The 23922-nt window shown below is 44.7% G+C and overlaps 2 protein-coding genes across 10 annotated transcripts in view; one reads left to right on the top strand and one right to left on the bottom strand.

The window, feature by feature from the left end:
* Nucleotides 1–23922, bottom strand: part of Smyd4 (SET and MYND domain containing 4) — a 61413-nt gene that overhangs the window by 6242 nt on the left and 31249 nt on the right. For 6 of the 8 annotated variants that reach the window (XR_013343963.1, XM_077800852.1, XM_077800853.1 and 3 more), the window contains 5 exons: nucleotides 21665–21847; nucleotides 20813–20976; nucleotides 19142–19274; nucleotides 18096–18212; nucleotides 17475–17598 (listed from right to left, as the gene is read on the bottom strand). Coding sequence is in view for 7 of the 8 variants with exons in the window: in XM_077800852.1 (XP_077656978.1) it covers nucleotides 17475–17598; nucleotides 18096–18212; nucleotides 19142–19274; nucleotides 20813–20976; nucleotides 21665–21847 (721 nt within the window). In the remaining variant the exon portion in view is untranslated. Of the gene's footprint in view, nucleotides 1–14158; nucleotides 15658–17474; nucleotides 17599–18095; nucleotides 18213–19141; nucleotides 19275–20812; nucleotides 20977–21664; nucleotides 21848–23922 lie in introns of those variants that run through there. The other 2 variants (XM_026388821.2, XM_077800854.1) reach the window with 2 other exon arrangements.
* On the top strand, nucleotides 47–12197 carry Serpinf1 (serpin family F member 1). Of its 2 annotated transcripts, XM_026388827.2 has the most exons (9): nucleotides 47–150; nucleotides 3700–3864; nucleotides 4078–4165; nucleotides 5766–5964; nucleotides 6736–6891; nucleotides 7277–7480; nucleotides 8474–8616; nucleotides 11021–11231; nucleotides 11825–12197. In XM_026388827.2, exons 2-9 carry the CDS (start codon nucleotides 3752–3754, stop codon nucleotides 12082–12084), a joined length of 1374 nt encoding a protein of 457 aa, XP_026244612.2. In that variant the 5' UTR covers nucleotides 47–150; nucleotides 3700–3751; the 3' UTR covers nucleotides 12085–12197. The 2 variants fall into 2 exon arrangements, with proteins under 2 accessions (XP_026244612.2, XP_026244610.2); XM_026388825.2 differs by lacking the exon at nucleotides 3700–3864.

Below are 23922 nucleotides of genomic sequence, written 5' to 3'. Positions count from 1 at the left end.
AGAATCCAAAATGAGTGCAGGTCGCTTTAAGAAAGGAGTAGCTGTAATCTGAAGCCTGCTGGACGCTGGGTTGAAAGGCAGCTTGCTGGAGCCCCTCTGTGTGCTTCTGAGAGGTTCCTGGGCTGGGAGTGGAGCTGCAGCAAAACTCAGGTAAAGCTGCTCCTGTCCGGTCTGTGTCTGTGCATCAGGGGAGGTTGGGAGAGGTTCCCCTGGGCCCAGGGGACTGCAAGAGGCTGGGGTATCCCAGGGAGCAGAAAAGAGGGGTGCAAAGAGGAAGAGGTGGTGAGGCAGTATGCCTGAAACTTGGTCACCAGGCTGAGTAGATGGGAGAGGGCAAGGGGAATGGGAGCACAGAAGACCCGGAGCCAGTTAACCCCAAACCCCCACTGCTATAGAAGACACTGGAAGGACTTTTGAATGGAGTGAGTGGGGACAATGGAGTGGAGGTGTGTGATGGGGAAGTTCAGAGTCAGGTCTGAGCAGCACCCAAAAGGGAAGGACACTCTCAGGGAGCTGCCTCTGCCAGGGGCAGTGGGGAAGGTGTCCCTCCAGCAGCCCAGCCTGGCTTCCGCTCACTCAGCTCCCTGACACTTTTCCAAAACCAACTGGTGCTGATTTCAAAGGTAGTTTCCCAGTGCCACCAGGCAGCTGTCCTGCTGAGGACTGGGATGGAATACGGCAGGGTCCCTCTGTTCTGTCCCCACCATTCTCTTTGGCCACATGATTTGTGAATAAAGGCTGGGAGTCACATGAGGTCATGGCCTTTTGCAAACAACAACCACTGTTTAGCTCCACCAGTGCAAGGGGTTTGGGCCTTAGCTCTCTCAGCCCATCCTTCACATTCCTTGGGGTGAGCCACAGCTGGGAAGGCTTGGTCTGAGCCAAAGAAAAGCTGCAGGCTTCCCCAAACCCCATCTTTGTTTGGTCTAGGCCTGTCCACCAGGAATTCAGACCCCTTTGGGGTGGGCTGGGTGGGGACCCAGGGCTGATCTTTCTGGGGTGTGCAGAGGTGCTACTCTGGGGCAACTTGCCCTGACTCATTTAGGTTCCAAGATTTCAGGAAAAAACCTTGCCTGGGGACTGGTGGTGACACCATGGGTGGGTCAGAGGGGACCCCTAGAAACCCTTGTTTCCAGAGCCAGGGGAGAGGGAGGTGCCCTTCCTTGCTCTATGGCCATGTGGCTTAAAGGCTGTGTGGTTCTGGGAGGAGGCGGAGGAGGAGCAATGGTGTTTGTCTCACAACTGGGTTTAATCTGAAACACATGTACTGGCTTAAATTTATCCTCTCAGCTTGAAGTCATCACAGTTCCTGTGCCTCTAGATTTGTGGCAGAAAGGAAGGCTGACCTTGGGCAGCAGGGATCATATTCACCTCCTTCCCAGGCCCTCCCCACTCTGTAGGCCAGGAGTCTGACTCCAGTACTGCCCTTTGGCCAGGATGGCATCATTGTCTCTGTGCCCCTGGCCAGCCAATGGTTGCCTGCTCCAGCCCACACAACAATCATCTTTCACAGGGCCTTGCGTGTGCTCTGAGGGACACCCCTTACAACCCTTAATTTCTGCCCTCTCAGTCCCCTGGTAGGTGGCTTTGATCTCTCCACTTCCTTAATCCCTATGGCTTGAGGTGGCAGATTCAAAGACATGCCACTTACACTACCTATCCCTGCATCTAGCTCTGGGGCTGGCTCTGGACCCCTGTGCCTTCCCCTGACAGGTTCCCTTACCTCATCTTCTGTCCTCAGCCTACCCATTTGGTGACAATTCTCTGTCACATAAGCGGGCGCTTGGACTTAGGCTCTGTAGGGACTCAAGAAGGTCCTCTTTTCAAGCGCATCAGAATTGCTTCCTTATGTATTCTGCCAGGGTGACCCTGTCTCCTCCCTTTTCTCTCCATTTCCTATTGCTGCAAGAGGATCCCTGAGCAGACAGCTTTCCCCTCTGGTCTCGCCTCCGCCTGCATCTCACTGAATTTTCAGTCTCCAATAAACCAGTCTCTTGAGGCTCAGGCAAGGGAGGCTCCTGACAGCGCAGGGTGGGGTCTGCTGGGTGGAGAGCAATTGCAGTCGTGGATGGCATTGAGGTCTCTGTCCTGTGCCACAAAAAGCTTTTCCTGTAGTCTCAATGGATGGTTTCTTCCTGAGCAGCAGGGCAGCCAAGTGGAAGAGCAGCTGGCTGAGAACACAGGGCTCCCTGGAACTCTCACTCAGAGCAGCGGGAAAGGAGGGCTTAGAAAGCTGAGGCTGGTTCCTGCCAGCCGTCCTGCCTTAAGCTGAGCAAACTCAGAGACAGTTTCTTTTGTTGCCTTTCACGTACTAGAGTGTTGTCTGGTGGATTATCAGATTTAATTTTAAGGACTTTAGCCAACAATCACATACTGCACTCTTAACTTTTCTGATCCAATTTGCTCTGGGAAGACAGAAAAATTGGTGTGTGTGTGTGTGTGTGTGTGTGTGTGTAAAAGGATGAAGATAGAGCCCAGGAGACCCTCAGGATATGTATGTTGCAGGATAGACAGATGGAGGGAGATCAAGGAGCAGCCAGTGGTCCTGGCTACTGACTTTGTAGCTAGAAGGTCTCCTGGAGTTGGGCATGGTGCTACACGCCTATAATCCCAGCAACTAGGGAGATTGAGGCAGGAGGATTGCAACTTGGAGCCCAGCCTCAGCAATTTAGCAGGACACTTTCTCAAAATAAAATACAAAAAGGATTGGGGATGTAGCTCAGTGGTAAAGCACCCCTGGCTTCAATCCCCAATACCAATACATAATAAATAAGTAAATAAATAAATAGAATGCCTCTTGGAAGATTGTATCTGTGACCCTCCCCCCAGCTGCCTTCATCCCCTCCCATCCCTAGATCCTGACTCCAGGGGAGTGCAGAGATGAGGTGAATACAGGAGGATAGAGAGCACTAGATCCAGATTTGAGTTGTCCCTTGTGGTCCAGCTGCCAGACCAGAGGCTGGACAGAGGGGCTTCTGCTGGGGAAGGTGAAAAAAATGTGGGTGGTCTTACCAAGAAGTAGGAAGCTTTAACCTGAAGGAAAGAAGGAGTTTAAGAGCTAATTTTGAGCTGGGCTGGGGTTGGGGTGGGGCTATGGCTTTACATGGGAGCCATGAAGCCATAGAATTCTGGTTGAAGGGGGACAGATTCAGCCCTGGGTGCCTTCCAATCTCTAGCACTAAGTGCTGCTAAGACATTGTCTAATTTTTAATTCTCATAACAATAGGTAAGTGCTTTATTTATTTATTGTGATACTAGGGATTGAAACCAGGGGCATTGCTAGGCAAGTGTTCTACCACAGAGCCACATCCTCAGCCCTTTTATTTATTTATTTATTTTTTGTTTTGAGACCAGTTCTAACTAAATTGCCCAGGCTGCCCAAATTTACAATCCTCCTGCCTCAGCCTCCTAAGTAGTAGGGATTATAGGTGTGTGCCACAGTGCCCAGTTGATTTACATTTTGCAAGGAAAAAAATTTATTTTTTTTTTAGAAGCAATTAACTTCCAGAATCAAGATTTGAACCTAGGCAGTCTGACCCCTCGGCCCTGCATTGCTAACCATGAGGGGAAGAACTCTTGAAATGGAAATGAGAAGGGAATGAACTCCCTTAGGCCAGGCCAGAGGAATTCAAGAAGTGTTTGAGAACTTGTGTGGGCTGGACCAGATGCTCCCATTCTTGGTATTCTGTGATTCTACAGAGACCTGGTTCTGCCCCCACTGCTTTGGGAAAGAGGGTCCGAATCCTATCAAATGAGCTGGCGGGGTGCCTCCAGGGAAAAGCCTCAGTTTGCATTTGTGCCAGGTCCTACTCCATGCAGAGGAGCACTGCTGGGTCTTTACCGCTCTGGAGTTTTAGGTTTAAGGTGGGTCCTGGGACAGACAGCATGGGATAAGGGCATAGCTCCTGGGGGACAGTGGGTGAGAGGCAGGTACAGATTGGGGAGGACCCTGCTGGGAGGCAGTCGTCCTCAGGCTAAGGGTCCATTTCTAGGCTGGGAAGTTATTTCCCTTGCTCATCCCCCGTTCCGCCCAGGGTGGTGGGCTAGGGGAGTGGCCTGTTCCTCTCTCTCTTCCAGGTCCAGGATGCAGGTTCTTGTGCTACTGCTCTGGACTGGAGCCCTGCTTGGGCACAGCAGCTGCCAGAATGTCGCTGGCAGCTCCGAGGTCAGTGGGGATGGGAGGGCAGGTGGGGGCATCTGCTGTCCCAGCCCCTCCTTAACAGGCTGCATGGGAGACAGGACAGGGAGCTGGCACTTGGGTTCCAAGCCAGGCTCTGGCCTTTATTCCTCCAGGGCATAGGTTTCTTCAGCAGCAAAACAGAGAAAATGTCTTGCCTTGTCTTTCAAGGGATAGAGTGGGGACAGAAACAAGATCCAAAACAGTGAAAATCCAAAGCACTTGAACAAGTCCAAGGTGCCCCTTCTGTCAAGATCTTTCCTCATTTACATGTACTACTTGTGGGGCTCATCGAGTGGGTGATGTTCTTGAGTATTTGTTCCCATGCTGACCAGAGGCACAGCAAAGGATGAATGAGCGCAGATGGACCTCCCTCCTGGCCAGAGGGCATAGTAGGGTTGCAAAGGCAGATACAGGCCCTTGGAGGAAAGCTTCTGCTATATGACAGTGTGTGTAAGGTAGCCATGCCACACAACAGACAAGGCAGCTAGGAACTATCAGCTGGAGCCCTGGACTTTGTCATGGATTCTAAGTTCGAATTCTGGCTTGGTGACTTTAGACAAGTGACTCTTACCTCAGTCTCTGTTTCCTTACAGGGCCACTGTGGCCTTTCATTTATTTCTTACCTACTGAACACCTACTCTGAAGCTGCTGGGGATGGGTAGAAATGTAAAAGAATTTATTCTTGCTTTCAAGGAACTCAAATTCTTTTGAAATATTAGTTTTTTGGGTATCAGATACATCTATCAACCAGTATGAATTGAAATTAGTTAAAAAGAACTAGAAAAGGTAGTTTTGGGTGTAGCTCAGTGGTAGAGTGCTTGCCTAGCATGTGTGAGGCCCTGGGTTCTATCCCCAGCATTGCTAAAAGAAGAAAGGAGGGAAAAAAAAAGAAGAAGAAATGGTAGGTAGCTAATAAGTAAGTGGCAGCAGATGCTGCAAAACGATCAGAAAACTAGAAGTGCCCTTTAGATAGGGGTGGTCAGGGAAAATTTGTGATGGAGGAAAAGATATCTAGTCATGAAAGACAGGAAGGCAAAGACTTGGGAGCAGTCAGCAAGGGTGAGCAGATGGGAGCCTGGTGTGGTCTGAGTATAGGGTTTCTTGGGTAGTGGGGAGGAGAGTTCCTTGCCTTTTTTGGAGGTGGGGAATCAAACCCAGGGCCTTGCATTTATTAGGCAAGCACTCTATCACCAAGCTGCAGCCCCAACACTTTTTATTTTGAGACAGGGTCTCATTAAGTTTCCCAGGCTGCCTTCAAATTTATAATCCTCCTGGCTTAACCTCCCGAGTGGTTGGGATTAGAGCTGTGTGCCACCAAGCCCAAGTGCCATTTTGAAAAAAGTGTGTGAGGCTTGCAGCTCACAGGTCACAAGTGTTTAAACCTGGCCAGACAATTTCTCTTCTGGGCAATTTCTCCCCAGCAGAGAGCTCATGCTTCCCAGGGAGCAAACTCACCCCAATTCTTAAGACTAAACATAATAAGGGGCCAGAACAAAAACCCCACCCAAAGCCACAGGAGACATTATTCACTGTGTGTCTCTACTAGTCCTCATCCTCTAATCCAGGACTTCCTGTCACCCATCAGGGTTCCTTGGCTCCTGATAGCACAGGGGAACCAGTGGAGGAGGAGGACCCTTTCTTCAAAGTACCTGTGAACAAGCTGGCAGCAGCTGTCTCCAACTTTGGCTATGACCTGTATCGCTTGAAATCCAGTGCGAGTCCCACGGCCAACGTACTGCTGTCCCCGCTCAGTGTGGCCACTGCTCTCTCTGCCCTTTCACTGGGTGAGTGAGCAGCTGCAAAAGGCCCCAGGTGGACCTGGGGGGAGTCCCCCACTGGGTCTGTGTGTGTGTGGCTCCAGGATGGGTAAGGGGTGTTGGGAAGGTGGCCCTGGCAGGGTACCAATCTATATACATGGGAGCTTGAGGGCTACACACCCACAATTCCCTCCACTTATGGACACGATGACCTTACTGCTCATTCATCCCTTCCTTTAAAAAGCTGTGCTATGTGTCAGCCATTCACTCAGGTCCTGGGGATCTAACTGCCTGAGTTCACCCTCAGTGGGTCACAGCTGAGTTCACAGGGGGCAATGAATAGGTAACCACAAAACAATCCCAACCACTACAAAAAAAAAAAAAAGTGTTTGGTTTGGTGATGGAAGTGCAGGGACTTTGCCTCACCCCTACCTTTACCTCTCTCTAGGTTAGTGCCACTAAGAAAATCTCTAAGCATGCAGTTACTTTGCTTCTATTGCCCTCAAATTCCTTGCCCACCTAGAATGTCTGCAATATTGGCTTATTTAGGCTCTCAGCACACAAAACAAAATAGGAGTATAGGGCTGGGGTGGTGGCTCAGTGTTAGAGCAATTGCCTAGCATGCATGAGGCACTGGGTTCGATTCTCAGCACCTCATAAAGGCATTGTGTCCATCTACAACTAAAAAGATTAATAATAATAATAATAAAGAATAGGAGTATAGTCTCCCTGTCTTGGCGGAGGCCTGACTGAGCCGGCAGGCAGTTATCAAGGCTCCTGTGCTTATCTCTCTGGCAGGAGCGGAACAGCGAACAGAATCTACCATCCACCGGGCTCTCTACTATGACTTGATCAGCAACCCTGACATCCACAGCACCTACAAGGAACTCCTTGCCACCGTCACCGCCCCCCAGAAGAACCTCAAGAGTGCTTCCCGGATTGTCTTTGAGAAGAGTCAGTTGCCTTTCCAGCCTGAGGGGCTCTGTGCTCTATCCCAGGAATTTCTTTTAAACAACAGACCACGTGTGCTCAGGCCAGGCCTGGCACTGGTGGGCAGAAAGGGATCTGTGAGCCCAGAGAGGATCAGAAAGAGGAAGTAGGGACAGTGGGAGGGTACGGGGAAGGCAGTAATGTGAAAAAGAACAGCAATAGGCAAAATCTGTTGCTCCCTGTCCAGTTCCTGGGGAAGCTGGCAGAGGTCCTATGGAGTCATGGAAAGATGCTGAGCAGGAAACTGGAGCCTGCTGAGTGGTCAACTAGAACCTAAGCCCAGCATGTTCTCAAAGAGAGGGTGCTGGCTCAGCTCTGGGATACTAACCTCTGCTCCACCTCTTTTCAGAGCTGCGGATAAAATCCAGCTTTGTCTCACCACTGGAGAAGGCCTATGGGACCAGGCCCAGAATCCTGACTGGCAACCCTCGAGTGGACCTTCAGGAGATTAACCACTGGGTACAGGCCCAGATGAAAGGGAAAATTGCCAGGTCCACAAGGGAAGTGCCCAGTGAAGTCAGCATCCTCCTTCTCAGTGTGGCTTACTTTAAGGGTGAGGGTTTCTCCACTTCTCTTTGTCCAAGGGTGGATGGCAGGTGTCAGAGGGGGCTGAGAAAGAGTCGAAGTCAAAGACCTTGCCCAACACAACCCAGGGAGAATGCTAGAGGAGGATACAAGAACTACAGGTGCCTGAAGTATGCCTGCTTGTCATCTACCAAGTGCCCAGAAAGTATCTGATAAGTATCTACGTGGTGTAAAAGCCTGTTGGCATTGGGCACTGTGTTAGATTTCTGGCTTTTGACTTAGACCAGGTTTAAATCCTGGCTCTGCCTTTATGAGCTGCATGACCCTGCACAAGTTTCAGAATGTTTCTGAGTCTATTTCTCATCTTTAATGTACAGGTCACACGCTGACTTCGTAGACACTTTATATGTCTTCTCAGCACCCCTACAGCTATAACTGGAACACAACAGGTGCTCAGTAAACTATTGTTAGTTATCTACCAATTTTTTTCTAGGTATTGGTGATGTACCCAGAGACTGTTCCACAGGTCTCATTCTGAAGCCAGTGCTATTCAGATAAGGCTTTGCAGAGAGTGGTTTGGGGAATCTTCCCCTTAAAATGCTTTATGACTATAAATCAGGTAGTAGCAAGAGTGAACCCCTGAATTCCTAGAGAAAAGTCTGATGGCTTCCTATTTCAAGCATTGATATCCAGGGAGTGAGAGAGTCATAGTCACAGACCCAGTATATTCAAAGCCACATTAAACCAAAGGAGCTTGGTAATCCATTCAAATCAACAAAATCAAATTATTTGCATCTGAGTTTTCCAGACCTATTTGCTTGCAGAGGGTCCTGGAAATACTGAGGTCCAAACAATACCTGCCAACATGGAGCAGCTATTCCCTCAGGTGTCAATACAGAGCCACTGAGGACTAAGATTTCTTTAACTGGGCAATTTTCAGTAGTGGGCTTTGGAGATACAGTGTGATCCCATGGCTTTTCTGGTCACTGGGGCTCAGGATACTCTGTTCATTTCATTTCAGGGCAGTGGGTAACAAAGTTTGACGCCAGAAAGACTTCTCTGCAGGATTTCCACTTGGATGAGGAAAGGACTGTGAGAGTCCCCATGATGTCAGACTCTAAGGCCATTTTACGCTATGGCTTGGATTCTGATCTCAACTGCAAGGTCTGTAGGGGTGAAGTCAATGGAGGGTGGTGGGAGAGGTCTTAGAGAGGCAGAATGGTATAGCAGAAATAGATATACTTTTAAAATTCTACAGCTATCTGAATTTGGCCAGCTCTGTGACTTTGAGCAAGTAAATAACATCTCTCAAGTCAGGTGTGGTGGCGCATGCCTGTATCCCAGCATCTCAGGAGGCTGAGACAGGAGGATACAACTTTAAGGCCAGTCTTATAAACTTAGTGAGACCCTATCGCAAAATAAAAAAATAAAAAGGGCTAGGGATGGACTCAGGGGTGACCCTGAGTTAAATCTCTAGTACCAAAAACTAAAACAAAATACATCTCAAAACCTTTCTTCTCAAAATTGGGTGAGAGGTAGTTGTCAAAACTTATCCTCTCAGGACTTGGTATAAGGATTAGGTAATGAAAAATGGATCCTCAAATTTTGGCACTCAAATATTGATGTCTTTTCATTTTTTGGGGGGGATACTGGGAATTGAACTCCCTGGGACTCTCTACCGTAAGCTATGTTGATATCTTTTTTTTCTTTCTTTTTTTTGTGTGTGTAATCCAAGCTTGTATTTTTATTTTATTTTTAATTTTAAATAATTTTAAATAAGTTTTAAATAAGTTGGATGACTTTTTAAAAACCTTTATTTTGTTTATTTATTTTTATGTGGTGCTGAGGATAGAACTCAGTGCCTCACACATGCTAGGCAAGTGCTTTACCACTGAGCTACAACCCCAGCCACTGTATTTATTTATTTTTTTAAAATAAATGACAGCAGAATGCATTACGATTCTTTTTTTTATAACTTTATTTTTTTATTTTTATGAGGTGCTGAGGATCGAACCCATATGGTAGGTAAGCGCTCTACCACTGAGCCACAACCCCAGCTCCCCATTACGATTCTTATTACACATAAACAACACAATTTTTCATATCTCTGGTTGTATATAAAGTATGTTAACACCAATAATATATTTTCTTGAGAACTTTTGTGTTTAGAATTAAGAACCAAACTCCACAAACTGTTACAAACTCCACATTGCTGGCTTTCTAAGGCTTCGTGCATACCTGACTTCTTGTAATTCTGTCAGTAGTTCTTAACCCTTTTTTGGGCTATGGATGTCTTTAGGACAATAGTGCCTGAAATACTACAGGATAAATGCCACTTGTGCACATGAACCCATTTCTGTAAGATCCCAGAAGGGTTCTTGGGACCCTTATATTTTTTTCTGTGGGCCTTAGGTTAACAATCTTTGGTCAAAAACTCTATGATATTGCTGCTTTTGTATTGCTGTGTGCAAGACTCCCATTTCTAGTTCAATTACCTGCACAGAACAGATGATCAATCAATAAATTAATGTTGGCAAGTGGATTTTGGGAGAAAACAGAGACCTGAAATTCAATTCTACTTCTTTAGAACTATACCAGAAAATTCTTTCCACAGATAACTTCAGTTGGTATTAGGCTAAGAAGAGTATAACTTTTTTTTTTTTTTTGATGGAACTGGGAATTGAATCCAGGGCCTTGCACATGGGAGGCAAGCACTGAGCTATATCCCTAGCACCACCACCCCATATTATTTTTTCTTTTTCAGTACTAGGGATTGAACCCAGATGTATTCTACCACTGAGCTATATCTCCAGCCCTTTTTATTTTTTATTTTGAGAAAAGTCTTGCTAAGTTACCCAGACTGGCCTTGAACTTGAGATTTTCTTGCTTTACTCAGGCTCCTGAGTTAATGGGATTATAGGTGTGTTCTTCTGTGCATTTTCTTTTCTTTTTATTTTTGTAATACTGGGGATTGAACTCAGGACATGAGGTCAAACAAACAAGCAAAAAGAAACACTTCTCCGTCTATTGACCATGATGCTAATGGCCCATATACATAATTCTAATTTGCTGCTTTCAATCTTTTGCACACTAGGCAAGCACTCTAGCACTGAGCCACATCCCTAGCCCTAAAGCCTACTTTTTTTGTTTGTTTGTTTGTTTTTTGGGGGGTGGGTAACTGGGGATTGAACTCAGGGGCACTCAACCACTGAGCCACATCCCCAGACCTATTTTGTATTTTATTGAGAGACAGGGTCTCACTAAATTGCTTTTGCTGAAGATGGCTTTGAACTCTTGATCCTCCTGCCTCAGCTTCTTGAGCCACTGGGATTATAGGCATGTGCCAATGTACCTGGCCCAAAGCCTACTTTTTGAAGGAATATTCAGAGATGACTTTCTGCCAGAAAACAACAACCTAGGAGACAACTGTTACATAGATCAGGGTCTCGGGACACATAAGGCCTGGGCCCCACCAGAAGAAAGAGGAAGACAGCTCTTGGTGTATGTCCATTCCTAAGCTCTTGGGCTGTAAAGGGCTGACCCTTATCCTTCCTCTCTGTTGTTTCAGATTGCCCAGCTGCCCTTATCTGGAAGCATGAGTATCATCTTCTTCTTGCCCCTGAAAGTGACTCAGAACTTGACCTTGATAGAAGAGAGTCTCACTTCTGAGTTCATTCATGACATAGACCGAGAACTGAAGACTATCCAAGCAGTCCTGAGCATCCCCAAGCTGAAGCTGAGTTATGAAGGCGAAGTTACCAAGTCCATACAGGAGATGAGTATGTTTGCCACACCCCTTTGCTCTCGGTGGGTGGGGTGGCTTGAAATCTTCAAGCATTCTGCCTTGCTAAGCAGAACTCAAGAGCTCCATGGCCTTTTTGGAAGGCCCTGCACATGTCCTCTATTCTACTAGTTCTGGAGGGGAAGACCGAGCTGTCTTCCTGTCACTCATTCCTCAGCCCCATCACAGGTCAGAACATTGACCCTCCAGACAGGTCTGTTTGACCTGTTTTCTCTTTTTTTTTCTTTTTAATATTTCTTAGTGGCCAATGGGCCTTTATTTTATTTATTATTTATATGCGATGCTGAGGATCAAACCCAGGGCCTTACAGATGCCAGGCAAGTGCTCTACCACTGAGCCACAGCCACAGCCTGTTTGACCGGGGTTTCTAAGCTGTCATGTGCTGTGTGCTCAGGGGTGGAGCACTTACCTCTCAGCCTGCTCAGAGGTCTACATAATTCACAGAAGATCAAAAGCAGGGCTCCACTCCAGCTTGCTTGCCTTTTTGAGACTCAGGATATAGGATTCAGGATTTATCCTCTGGTGTGTTGGATATGGGTGGGTTTTAATGGGAATCTCTTATCTTTGCAGAACTGCAATCCTTATTTGAGTCACCAGACTTCACCAAGATCACAGGCAAACCTATCAAGCTTACCCAAGTGGAACACAAGGCTGGTTTTGAGTGGAATGAGGATGGGGCAGGAACCACCCCCAGCCCAGACCTCCAGCCTGCCCACCTCACTTTTCCCCTGGAATATCACCTTAACCAACCTTTCATCTTTGTACTGAGGGACACGGACACAGGAGCCCTTCTCTTCATAGGCAAAATTCTGGACCCCAGGGGCACTTAATGCTCTACTTCAACATTCTAGAACCCTAGAAGAAAACCCCAGAGGGATGGCAGATTATACATTACATGAAGGACACCCCTAGTTTCAATGTATACTTTGCAATAAAAGAGCTTTCTCCTTAACTTTTGTTACTTTGTTTCTCCTCCAATTTTGAGCTATGAAGATACATTTCCTACTTAGAGCCTGGTTCTGTTCAAACTCTGCTGAAAATTACCATTTATAAGTATTTTTAGTTATCTGTGTTGTATAATGCAGGGACTGATTTTCTGCTGTGGGAGTGTTTATGTATTAGTCCTACTGCTAATCCCTCCTGGAGGGCACCTCCCATACCCACAGTCACTGAAGCATGTTGTCTAAGTCAACTTTCCATTACTATAACAAATACCTGAGACAATTAGTAAGGGAAAAGGTTTGCCAAGTGTACAAGTGGTGCATGCCTGTAATCCTAGCTACTCAGTAGGCTGAGGCAGGAGTATTTCAAGTTCAAGGACAGCCCAGGCAACTAAGAACCAAAGTAGCACAAGCTTTTAAATAAAATATACTACAAGACTGAGGCTGAGGCTGTGGCTCAGTGGTAGAGCGTTTGCTTAGCATGTATGAGGCACTGAGTTCGATTCTCAGCACCACATATAAGTAATGAATAAAATAAAGGTCCATACTTCTAAAAAGATATTAAAAAAAACTATGATTTTTTTGGGGGGTGGGAGGTGTACTGGGAATTGAACCCAGGGGTGCTTTACCACTGAGCTATCCTCCTAATTCTTTTTATTTATTTTTTTAAAAATTTTGGGTACTGGGGGAATTGAACCAAGTGGTGCTTAACCACTGAGCTATATCCCCAGCCTTTTTTATTTCTTAATTTTGAGACACAATCTTGCTAAGTTGTTAGGGCCTTACTAAGTTGCTGAGGCTGGCTTTGAATTTGTAATCCTCCTGCCTCAGCCTCTGAGCCGCTTGCACCACTGTGCCAAGCCCTTTATATTTTATTTATTTATTTATCTATTTAGTACTGGATCTCATTTAGTACTAGGGATTTAACCCAGGGGCGTTTAACCACATTCTCAGCTCTTTTTATTTTATTTTTTAAAATTCTGAGTCAAGGACTAAGTTGCTTAGAGTCTCACTATGTTGCCCAGGCTGGCCTTGAACTTGTGATCCTCCTGCCTCAGCTTCCTCAGTAACTGGGATTACAGGTGTATATCTAGCTAGAAACAATTTTTTTAATGTTTATTTTTTAGTTTTAGGTGTATACACGATATCTTTATTTTTATGTGGTACTGAGGATCGAACCCAGTACCCTACCAGTAGTGATACAGCTCTACCACTTCTACCACTTGAGCCACAACCCCAGCCCTAGAAATAATTTTTTTATAAAGCATTTAAAGAAATTTCCCAAGTACACATAAAATGGGACTTGATATATAAAATTCTAAATGTATCCTTTTTTAAAAAAATATTTATTTAGTTGTAGATGAACATACAGTATCTTTATTTATTTTTATGTGGTGCTGAGGATCAAACCCAGTGCCTCACACATAAGAGGCAAGCACTTTACCACTGAGCTGCAGCCCCAGTCCCTTTATCATTTTTTTTAAACAAATCTTTTAAAATATATGTTTTAGTTATACATGGACACAAATTCTTTGTTTATTTTTATGTGGTGCTGGGGATCAAACCCAGTGCCTCATATGTGCAAGGCAATCGCTCTGCCACTGAGCCACAACCCTAGTCATAAATGTATCCTTTAAGGAAGTATACCTATATTACAAAGTACAAGAGAGCCTTCTTTAGGAACATGAAACATGCTAAATGTTTGGAATGGAATAACTACAGAAATTGCCTGCAATTGACTAAAATTTTTTTTTCTTGAAAAAGCCCTAGCAAAAAATCTTATTGGCTACTCCTTTGCCACAGTGAGTTATTAGAGGAGAAACTACATTCTGCCTGATTTCCATTCAACAAGTGTTTGAATGCTAACCTGTATGTTAGAATTTTTAAAAAATATTTATTTTTTTTTTTTTAGTTTTTGGCGGACACAACATATTTGTTTGTATGTGGTGCTGAGGATTGAACCTGGGCCGCACGCATGCCAGGCGAGCGCGCTACCGCTTGAGCCACATCCCCAGCCCTAACCTGTATGTTAAATATTCAGTTTTTTGAAAGCTGCCACCAGCTTAGGATTATTCATTTCCTGACTATAATGCCATGGCAACTGACGGGTACTTCTTGGGCATGGCCAGGGTAAGTAAACCTTCAAAAGTAGAGTTGGCCTGGCCTTCCTTCCCACTAACTCATCTGAACCACTTGGTCACCAGTAGTGATACAGCAGCAGGGTTCAGATCTAGAGACTCCCACAGTCTTGATTGGGATGGGGTCTGGATTATTGCTACATAACCTCATGGGATGCCATCCCTATCTTCTGTTTCTTGGGTTTGAAACTACAAAAAGCAACATCCACACATCCTCACAACTTCTCTTTTGGTGGCACTGGGGATCGAACTCAGGGTCTCATGCACTCTACCACTGAACTATATCCTCAGGACCCTCTCGGCATTTTTTGAAGTCCTCCATCTTCCTTCCAGGTACTCACACAATCTGTATTTCATTTGTCAGTATGTGGAGGTTTGGTAGAAATAAGTAGTCTCTTTTCAAATTGCTAACAGGTAGAACTCAAAAAAGAGGCACATGTGTTATCAAGTCATTCCTGTGAGTTTGATTTTTATTAGTGTTTGGTTAGTGAGTTTCCCAAAAGGATTCAAAGCCAGGGAATAAGGACTGGTAAAACACAAATACAGAGTTGCCATTACAGGAAGAAACTGTCCAGCAATAAAATGGCCCCATATTTATTTCTTTATGTAACAATTTATTCTTCCCTGGTTTTAACAAAGGATTTGAGGAAGCTAGATGCTGTAAGTGGAATTCTGTGTCTCTAGGGTTAAGAAGCCATGATGGTTTCTTGCTTTATAATTATTTTTCAATTACAATATAACTACTAAGAGTTGAAGTTCCCACTGGAGTGGTATGCAACATTTCATTACTACTAGAAACCATAGGAATGTTCCAGGGAAACAGATTCTCATCACTGAGTGAAATGGAATTTAGCCAAAACCCCAGGCTAACATCCAGATGCCTGCAGATCAGCTACAACCCTTTTAAAGGGTTTGGATTCTCTAGATACTAGTTGTAAGTCTTTTCTGGGGCCTGGGAATTTTTTATTGGAGGGCGATTAACTACTTCAAGACATATTCATCAAAATAGGTGTGCATCTCTCTCCAACTGCAGTGTCCTCCCTGCCCCTCATAATACTTGGCATGGGATAGCTGGGCAAATCCTGCCTTCTCTGATGACAGGTCTGCAGCAAAAGAATCTCTTTACTCTGCCATGATTCCTTTCCAGTGGGCCAGAGACCTTTAGGGACTTTACCCTAAAGGCCCTGTAGGAATGGGTGGCAAGTCCAATAAAAAGGATCTCATCTTTTGCAGCTCCTGGATCTCATCACTCAAAGTGCCACAGTGTACCAACAGAATTTTTTCTGCCTTTTGTATGGTGTTCAGAGCTTCAGGTACTGCAAACCTGGACCAAGGGAGGTAAGAGGAGTTAGTTTAGCCAGTCGAGCAAATATTAATTGAAGGCTTTTTCACATACTGTGAAAGACAGAAAGTCATCTAAGTTCATTTCTATCCTCCAGGATCTTATAATCTAGGATAAGACACTTTCACAAATATACTGCAAGGTAAGCTTGAGGGAAAAAAAGCTATGATTAAAAGTATAAAGATTCCAGAATCCTTGGGGCAGGGTTGTGGCTCAGTGGTAGAGCGCTGCCCTTGCACCTGTGAAGCACTGGGTTTGATCCTCAGCACCACATAAAAATAAATAAGTAAAATAAAGGTTTTCTGTCCATCTACCACTAAAAAAGAAAGAAAGAAAGAAAGAAAGAAAGAAAGACTCCAGAATCCTGAGAAAACAGGTAAATTTAAAGCTCTAATCTGATATTTATGCAAGGTTTATTTTTATTATTATTATTGAACCCAAGGGCACTTAACCACTGAACCACATCCCAAGACCTTTTGATTTTTAATTTTGAGACACTAAATTGCTTAGGGCCTTGCTAAATTCGTGAGGCTGGCTTTGAGTTTGTGATCCTTTTGTCTCAGTCTCCTAAATTGCTAAGACTGTAGGCATGTGCTATCGTGCCTGGTTTTTATGCAATATTTATGAAAGAGTGTTCATCCTAGGGCAAACAAGTCTACCCGGACCAAATTCTGCACTCTTTCCTCTCTCTTTGACCCTATGACTCACAATCTTACATTTAAGCTTCATATGCTTCAAACGCTTTCTCATACCAATGTATGCCAATGACAGTTATTATTAAGGCTGGAGATATTACATCCAGAAATACTGAAATCAAATCTCCTGCAATAACTTCAGTAAAGAAAGTCAGTGAGGCATCACCTCATCAACCCTGCTGTTCCTTAATCACTTTTTTTAATAAAATACTTTTATTTTATTTATTTTATTTTTACGTGGTGCTGAGGATCGAACCCAGTGCCTCACACATGCTAGGCAAGTGCTTTACTACTAAGCTTCAACCCCAGCCCTCCTTACTCTTAATGTTTGTTTGTTTGTTTGTGTATGTGTGTGGTGCTGGAGTTTGAACCCAGGGCCTCACAAATGCTAGGTAAGTGCTCTACAACTGAGCTATTCTCTCAGTCCATTTATATATTTACGTATGTACCACTGGCCTCTACTCAACAGATGCTAGTAGCACCCCTCAACCCCAGGGATGGCAATCAAAACTGTTTCCAGACAGTACCAAATACTGTCTGAGGGTAAAAATCACTCCTGGTTGAAAACAACTACTTTAAAAGGAATAGGATGCAAATGCAAACTAGGGAAAAAGCAGAGCCCCTAGAGTTGAGGTTGTTGGAAATAAGAGCCAAGGAGGTGTGATTAACCAGACAGGAATGAGAAGGAATGCTATGCTGGTGGGTGGTGGGCTGCCAAGAAAGTCCCCCTGGGAAATTTGCTTCAGATTTAAGTGCTTTCCCTGCATCTCTCTGGAGGAAAGTTTAAAGCTTCAAGTTTGTCAGTATAACAGAAAGCAAAGATCTCTTCTGAAGAGGAAAGAAAAAAGCTTCGATATGCTTAAAAGTATCATAAAAAATATTCACAGAGGGCTAGGGTTGTGGCTCAGAGGTAGAGCAGTTGCCTACCATACGTGAGGCATTGGGTTCGATCCTCAGCATCATATTAAAATAAATAAAGATATTGTGTCCACCTATGTAACTAAAAAAACAAAACAAACAAACAAAAACCCCATACACAGAAGTGCCTAGTAAAAAACAGGACAACGTACCCTGGCAAAGTACTAGGAAAAGGGAAAGACTCACCCATTGAACAAGACTTGGGCCAATTTGAAGAGTTCATGGCCCATTTCAACACTGGATGGGCCATGGCGAGCCTCAACCACTCGGAGACTCTTCTGTAGGTGGGCAGCTGATTTTTGCCAGTCCCCTGTGAGAAAAGGAAAATCTTACTTCTATAAAGGACCACAGTCTGCCAGGTGCGGTGGCACATGCCTGTAATCCTCAGCAGCTTAGGAGGCTGAGGCAAAAGGACTGCAAGTTCAAAGCCAGCCTCAACAACTTAATGAGGACCTGTCTCAAAATAAAAAATAAAAAGGGCTGGGGATGTGGCTCAGAGGTTAAGTACCCCTGGGTTCAATCCCTGGCACAAAAACAAAAAACAAAACACAAAACAAACAAACAAAACCCACAAAAAATATCCATAGTCAAGGGCTGGGGATGTAGCTCAGTGGCAGAGCACTTGCCTAGCATGCATGAGTTCAATCCCAGCACTGTAAAAACAGAGTTAACTTGGATAAATTTCCAGGGTATGGAAAGCCAAATGGAAGGGAGAACAGCCTCAGTTTAAAGACTGAAAAAAACAACCAGAAAAGGCGAGGAGTAGGACAAAGCACATGATGCTGGAAATGAAAACACACACCATACCTAAGGCAGCATAGGCTTGGGCTAAGTCATCCTCAATTTCTCCCACCATGGTGTGCTCAATTGACAGGAAGCTCTCTGCATCTTGCTGGCATCTCAACAACTGCTGAATGGCTTTCTCTGTTGATTGAGGGGGAAAAAAAAAAGCGCCTCACTATGGACATAGACCCAGCCCTGGAAATGAGAACCTAGGTCTCAAGTTCTATATACATTGGGCTGAATGTGGAAACTCCCCCTTCTTCCCTGGGTCGTTACCGCTTTTCATAATGTCAAGCTCTAACTTGTAAGGGTTAAGCGGGAGTCCAACAACTACTTTTCTAAAGAGAGGATTTTTTCCTTTCTATTTTTCTTCCCTTTTTTTTTTTTTTTTTTTTTTTTTTAGTGATGCTGAGGATCAAACCCAGGGCCGCATGCATGCTAGGAAAGCACTCTACCACTGAGCCATATACCCTGGTCCAATAACAGGATTCTTGTCTCCACTGGGCACATGCCTCACTGCTCTCTAGAAGAGACAGGCCCTTATGAGGGCAGAACAACCTTCCAAGGAAGTTAGATCATTAAGACTGTGGAGTTGGGGCTGAGGATGAGGCTCAAGCAGTATCGTGCTTGCCTGGCATGCGTGCGGCGCTGGGTTCAATCCTCAGCACCACATACAAATAAAGATGTTGTGTCCACCGAAAACTAAAAAAGAAATATTAAAAAAAAAAAGACTGTGGAGTTAAAATAAATGACACTGAATTTCTGGAACTGCATAAAGCTCATGGAAGTCAGAGATAACCCTTCAGCGGTCAGGATAAGTTCAGATAGTTGTAACTTAGCTATCTGATGCCTAAGACAACAACAGCTTGAACTATCTGGAACTTTTTCAAGGACACCAGTCTGAGCTGGTTAGGGTTTAGTCTCACTGGCCTACATAGCCATCTTGTGGCTGGTGTGGGGATAATTGAATTCAGTTCTTCAGTCATTCCTGAGTATATGCAAGTGCAAGTTGTTTTGAGAATAAACAAAAGGGAAGGGACTGGACGATCAAAGCAGGGAGCCAGTCTCACCTAGCTTACCACTTCTGAGAAGCTTCTGGGCCATCCCAACCTGCTGCTGAAGGTCTTGTAACCGAGAGACCAGGTGATCCCTGCTGACAGATTCTGTACAAAATCTGTTGCCGCAGCTCAGCACATCATCTCCCTGTGGAAGTTAGCACTGTCTTTATTCCTATACCGGAGTCGGTTATTAATATTGCATGTGCTTACATTATAGGATCACTGACGTGATAGGGAAAAGAAATTCCTGCAATAATACATCAGGATCAAAGCCTGACTGAATTTCGTCTGATAGCAGCTACTCCAATGAAAGCAGTAGCTGATCTAATCCTGAGATTTCATTTTTGGAACAGAACTGTTCCAGAATAGTTCACAATTTCTTTCCATCTCAGCAGCCCCTCTCTTACCTCTCTTTGGGGCCAGACCTTTGAATGACAAACACATTTCTAGTGGTTATTAAGAAAAGCCAACAGAGCTGGGTGGTGCAAGCCTATAATCCCACCTACTCAGGAGGGTGAGGTAAGAGGATTCAAGTTTGAAGCTAGCCTGGGCAACTTAGGAAGACTGTCTCAAAATAAAATTAAAAAAAAAAAAAAAAAAAAAAAAGGCCAGAGGTAGAGCACTTGCCTAGTAATGCACAAGGCCCTGGGTTCCATCCCCAGCACAAACAAAAAAAGAAAAGCATTTGACCTTAGGTTTGCAATTCCAGATTTCCAAATAATTAGCTCTGTATTTTACTTCCTAAGAAGAACATTGTTTCCTCTGGCAGAGGATAAAACCTGAGGTGGGCATTTGCTGTGTTCAAGATGCCAATATCTATGCCATCAAGAGCAATCCAATTTCTCCTGGAAATCCTCCTAATTCCTTCCCTAGTGTCCCATAGCTGAGGTGTTGGGCATGTGGCTCCCATGTGACCCATTCCTCTGGCCCAAATGGCTGGAGGACAACTGTGGGCTCTGATTTTCCTTCAGCCACAGTCATTGGTCAATGACACAATAGGACTTTCTGTCCAGACTATGTTGGAATGGCACACATTTTCATCCTCCTGGGCAGGGAGGACAAGGAGACTGAGCTGCTGGATGTTCTTGCATGGTGACAAGGAAGTCTGTCTGAGGATGGGGCCAGCACAGAGGGATTGGAGCTGAAAGAGGCAAGCAGAAAAATAGGGTCCTGGTGACATTATTTGAGCCTCTGAATCAAAATGAATCTGAAGTAGCCTTACCCGAGGATTTTTTTTTTTAAATGGTACTGAGGATTGAACTCAGGGGTGCTCTACCACTAAGCTCCATTCCTATTATTATTATTATATATTTTAATTTGAGATAGGTCTAAATTGTCCAGGCTGGCCTCAATCTTGCGATTTTTCTTCCTCAGACTCCCAAACTTCTGGGATTATAGGCATGTATTACTGCCCTGGGACTTCTTGATTTACCTGAGCAAATAAATTTGCAGTCTTTTTTCCCCTCCTTAAATCAGTTTAGATGGGATTTTCTATCATTTGCAAGAGAAGCATCACTAACTCCAACCTTTCCCTGTGGTTCCTTTGGAGGGAAAAACCCACGAGTTGAGTTTTCTGTTGTGTTAAACAGAATTGATATTATTGCTCTCAGGATCTATAAGTCCCCCAGGCTTCCTCCTAAAGTCTGATGACCTTTGGGCTCAGAAGGGAGAAGAGAGATTTACCTGCATGATTGCTCTGCAACTGTTACAACAGAATGCTTCCCACCTGGGCCCTGCAGCTGTTCTGAGCTCCTCAGTATGGCAGGCTGGACAACTGCAGTCAAAGAAGTACTGAGACCTCAGCTTCTGCTGCCTTTCAGCAACACCCATCCGGTTCTGGTGAGGTCCTGGAGAGAGATCACCCTTGGCTGAGACTTAAAGCAAGAGAGTTCAACACCACTTAAAAGCCTTTAGCAGTTTTTATAACTGGTAGACTACACCTTCCTTCAACTTTCAGAAATAAAATGAAGGCTCAACTGAATCTGAGAATGAAAAACATTATCTTTGTCCTAGAACAAAGTAGGTTAGTTTCCATGTGTCTTGACTGTGCCAATGTAAATGATAATCTACCAAAGAAATCATAATTTTGCTTGATCTTGCAGAAACGTTCCCTTGAAATAAAACTTCCCCAACTGTCAGTAAAAAAAAAAAAAAAAGCCTTTAGCAGAGCTGAGGGTCTGGACAATCATTCACCATGACTGATGACCATTACTCAAACATTTGTAAAACTGGCTACTGAAATAAATAAGCTTCCAAGTTGCCGGGACAGGAAGAAAAAGAAGCTGAGAAGGTGCTTCTTGACCCTTTTCAGTATAGGAGGCTTTTAGGGATTAAGTGAGTGACACGATGATATGGTTTTGTACTATGATAAGAAGACCTTTTTTCTTTTCTTTATTGCCCCTGGCCTGAGGATGCCTTTTCCAGGAAACAAACACTGGACAGGGGAAGGCACCTGCCCATCGCCTTGCTCATTCCTCTGTACCTCGTCCTTTCAGTCGGTAAAGGGCAGGACAGTGGTGAGGAGGGCTGGCTCACCATAGCAGTGGAGAATCTCTTGCCCTTTTCTAATCCTTTGTGCTGCCCGAATGGTGGCGACGGTGCTGGTGAAGGACATGCTGGTGTTGGGGCTGCAGGAGTGGTTCAGGAGGCTGACAACAGGGAAGATACCCGTGGCAAGGCGTACTTGCCTGCTGTTGGCAATGATGCTCTCTTTAGATCCTGAAAGTGCAATAGGCAGAAGGAAAAATGTATCAGAACATAAGTCCTGGCCTCATCAGCCATTCTTCAGATGAGCTAGGCAGCTGGGCCTGAAGCCCATCTGAGTCATGGCTCCACAGTCAGATACAATATAAATTGGATGGAACATGACTCACAGCAAATTCTGGTCCCCAGGAAGCAAAGTGAACGAACACATGAAAAGTCCACTGGAATCCTGGAACATAGCCATTGTGTCTCTACACCACATGCACAAAAACCTCAAGATTGGAATTTATTAAAAAAAATCATAAAAAAGGCATTATCAGTAGGGAGCCTTCTAGACAGTTTCATAACATTCACAAGGACACAGAAACTAGAGTACGTGTTGGGATTATTTCCCAAAGACTAAGTGCTTTTGTTTAATAGGTCCTTGGATGGTTAACAGAACAAGTGGCCTAACTACCTTACTGAACTTTATATATTTAAGTAGGCTTAAGTGTATATAAAAAAAATCAATATTTCTGCTGTGTATAGAAATTTGCCTGTAAATCCAATAACTTGGGAGGCTGAAGCAGCAGGATTGCAAAGTTCAAGGCCAGTCTCAGCATCTTAGCAAGAACCTATCTCAAAAAAAAAAAAAAAAAAAAAAAAAAGGACTGGGTGCCATGGCACACGCCTATAGTCCCAGCAACTTGGAAGGTTGAGACAGGAGGATGAAGAGTTCAAAGCCAGGGCTGGGGTTGTGGTCTCAGTGGTAGAGCACTTGCTTAGCATGTGTGAGGCACTGGGTTCGATTCTCAGCACCACATATAAATAAGCGAATAAAATAAAGGTACATCAACATCTAAAAAAAGAAAAAAAAAAGAGTTCAAAGCCAGCCTCAGCAACTTAATGAGGCCATAAGCAACACAGTGAGACCCTGTCTAACAGACTATAAAAAAGGGCTAGGGATGTGGCTCAGTGGTTAAGTGCCCCTGGGTTCAATCCCTGGTACCAAAGAAACAAACAACCCCCCCCCCCCCGCCCAACACACACACAAAATAGGGCTGGGAATGCAGCTTAGTAGTGGAGTGCCACAGAGTTCAATTCCCGGTACCCCCCCACCTGCCAAAAAAGGTTTGAGATGTAGCTCAGTGGTAGAGAAGTCACGTGGTAGAGTAACCTGGGTTCAATTCCCAGTACAAAAAAAAAAAAATCATATTTTTTACACTCACTTCTCCATCCTGCCCTTTGTCCCACTTTTATGGGAAACCAGTTAGAAGTTTTTATGGAAGCTGACTCTCTGTGCTAGCTTTACTGAAGACAGTCTCATGCTCCAAATAATCTCTTTGTCGCCCAATTGACCAGCAACTTAACTATATGATTGAAAATCAGGAAGAAAGAAAAAGGCCTCCTGTAGTGAGCCTGCTCTGCACCAAAGCTCTTGAATTTATGTTCACATGCGAGTTGTTCGGCTCATGTGCTGGCCAATGTGTTAGATTTCTGTCTCTGTGACCTGAGAAAATCAACTTCAAGAGAGAAGTTTATTTTGGTTCATTGCTTCAGAGGGTGCATGCTTGCCTGGCCCTGCAGCTTTGGGCCTGTGGTGATACAGTGCTTCATACTGGGAATGCACGGCAGAAGCAGCTTCTCATCTCACGGTGGCCAGGAAGTGGGGAGCAGGGTGGGGTCCTAGGATCCCCTCAAGGGAACACCCTCAATAACCTAATTTCCTTCCACTAGGTCCTGCTTCCTAACGGTTCTACCACCTCCCAATAGTGCCACAGCCTGGTAACCAAGCCTTAGCATATGGGCCTGTGGGGGACATTTAAGACCCAAACTGTAACAGCTATTTGCTTTCACTTTGGACACAGTGCTACTTGATTTGGTTATGTAGTTTCTAAGGCCACAAAAGTTCAGAAGCAGGGAACTAATACCAGCAGAGTATAAGAGGCAGGTTTTTCTGACAATGAAAAGGAGAGAGGTGACAGAATGAAAATGGAGAAAGAAAATTCACATAAGAATAATAGCTTTAGGGCAAAAACACCAGTACAGCAACACTAGTACCACTGGATATGGTGGTGAACATCTGTATCCTAGTTACTTGGGAGGCTGAG

Source organism: Urocitellus parryii, chromosome 7, assembly GCF_045843805.1.
Source record: "Urocitellus parryii isolate mUroPar1 chromosome 7, mUroPar1.hap1, whole genome shotgun sequence".
In the NCBI taxonomy this organism is placed as follows: domain Eukaryota; kingdom Metazoa; phylum Chordata; class Mammalia; order Rodentia; family Sciuridae; genus Urocitellus; species Urocitellus parryii.
This window is presented reverse-complemented; position numbering and strand designations above follow the sequence as displayed.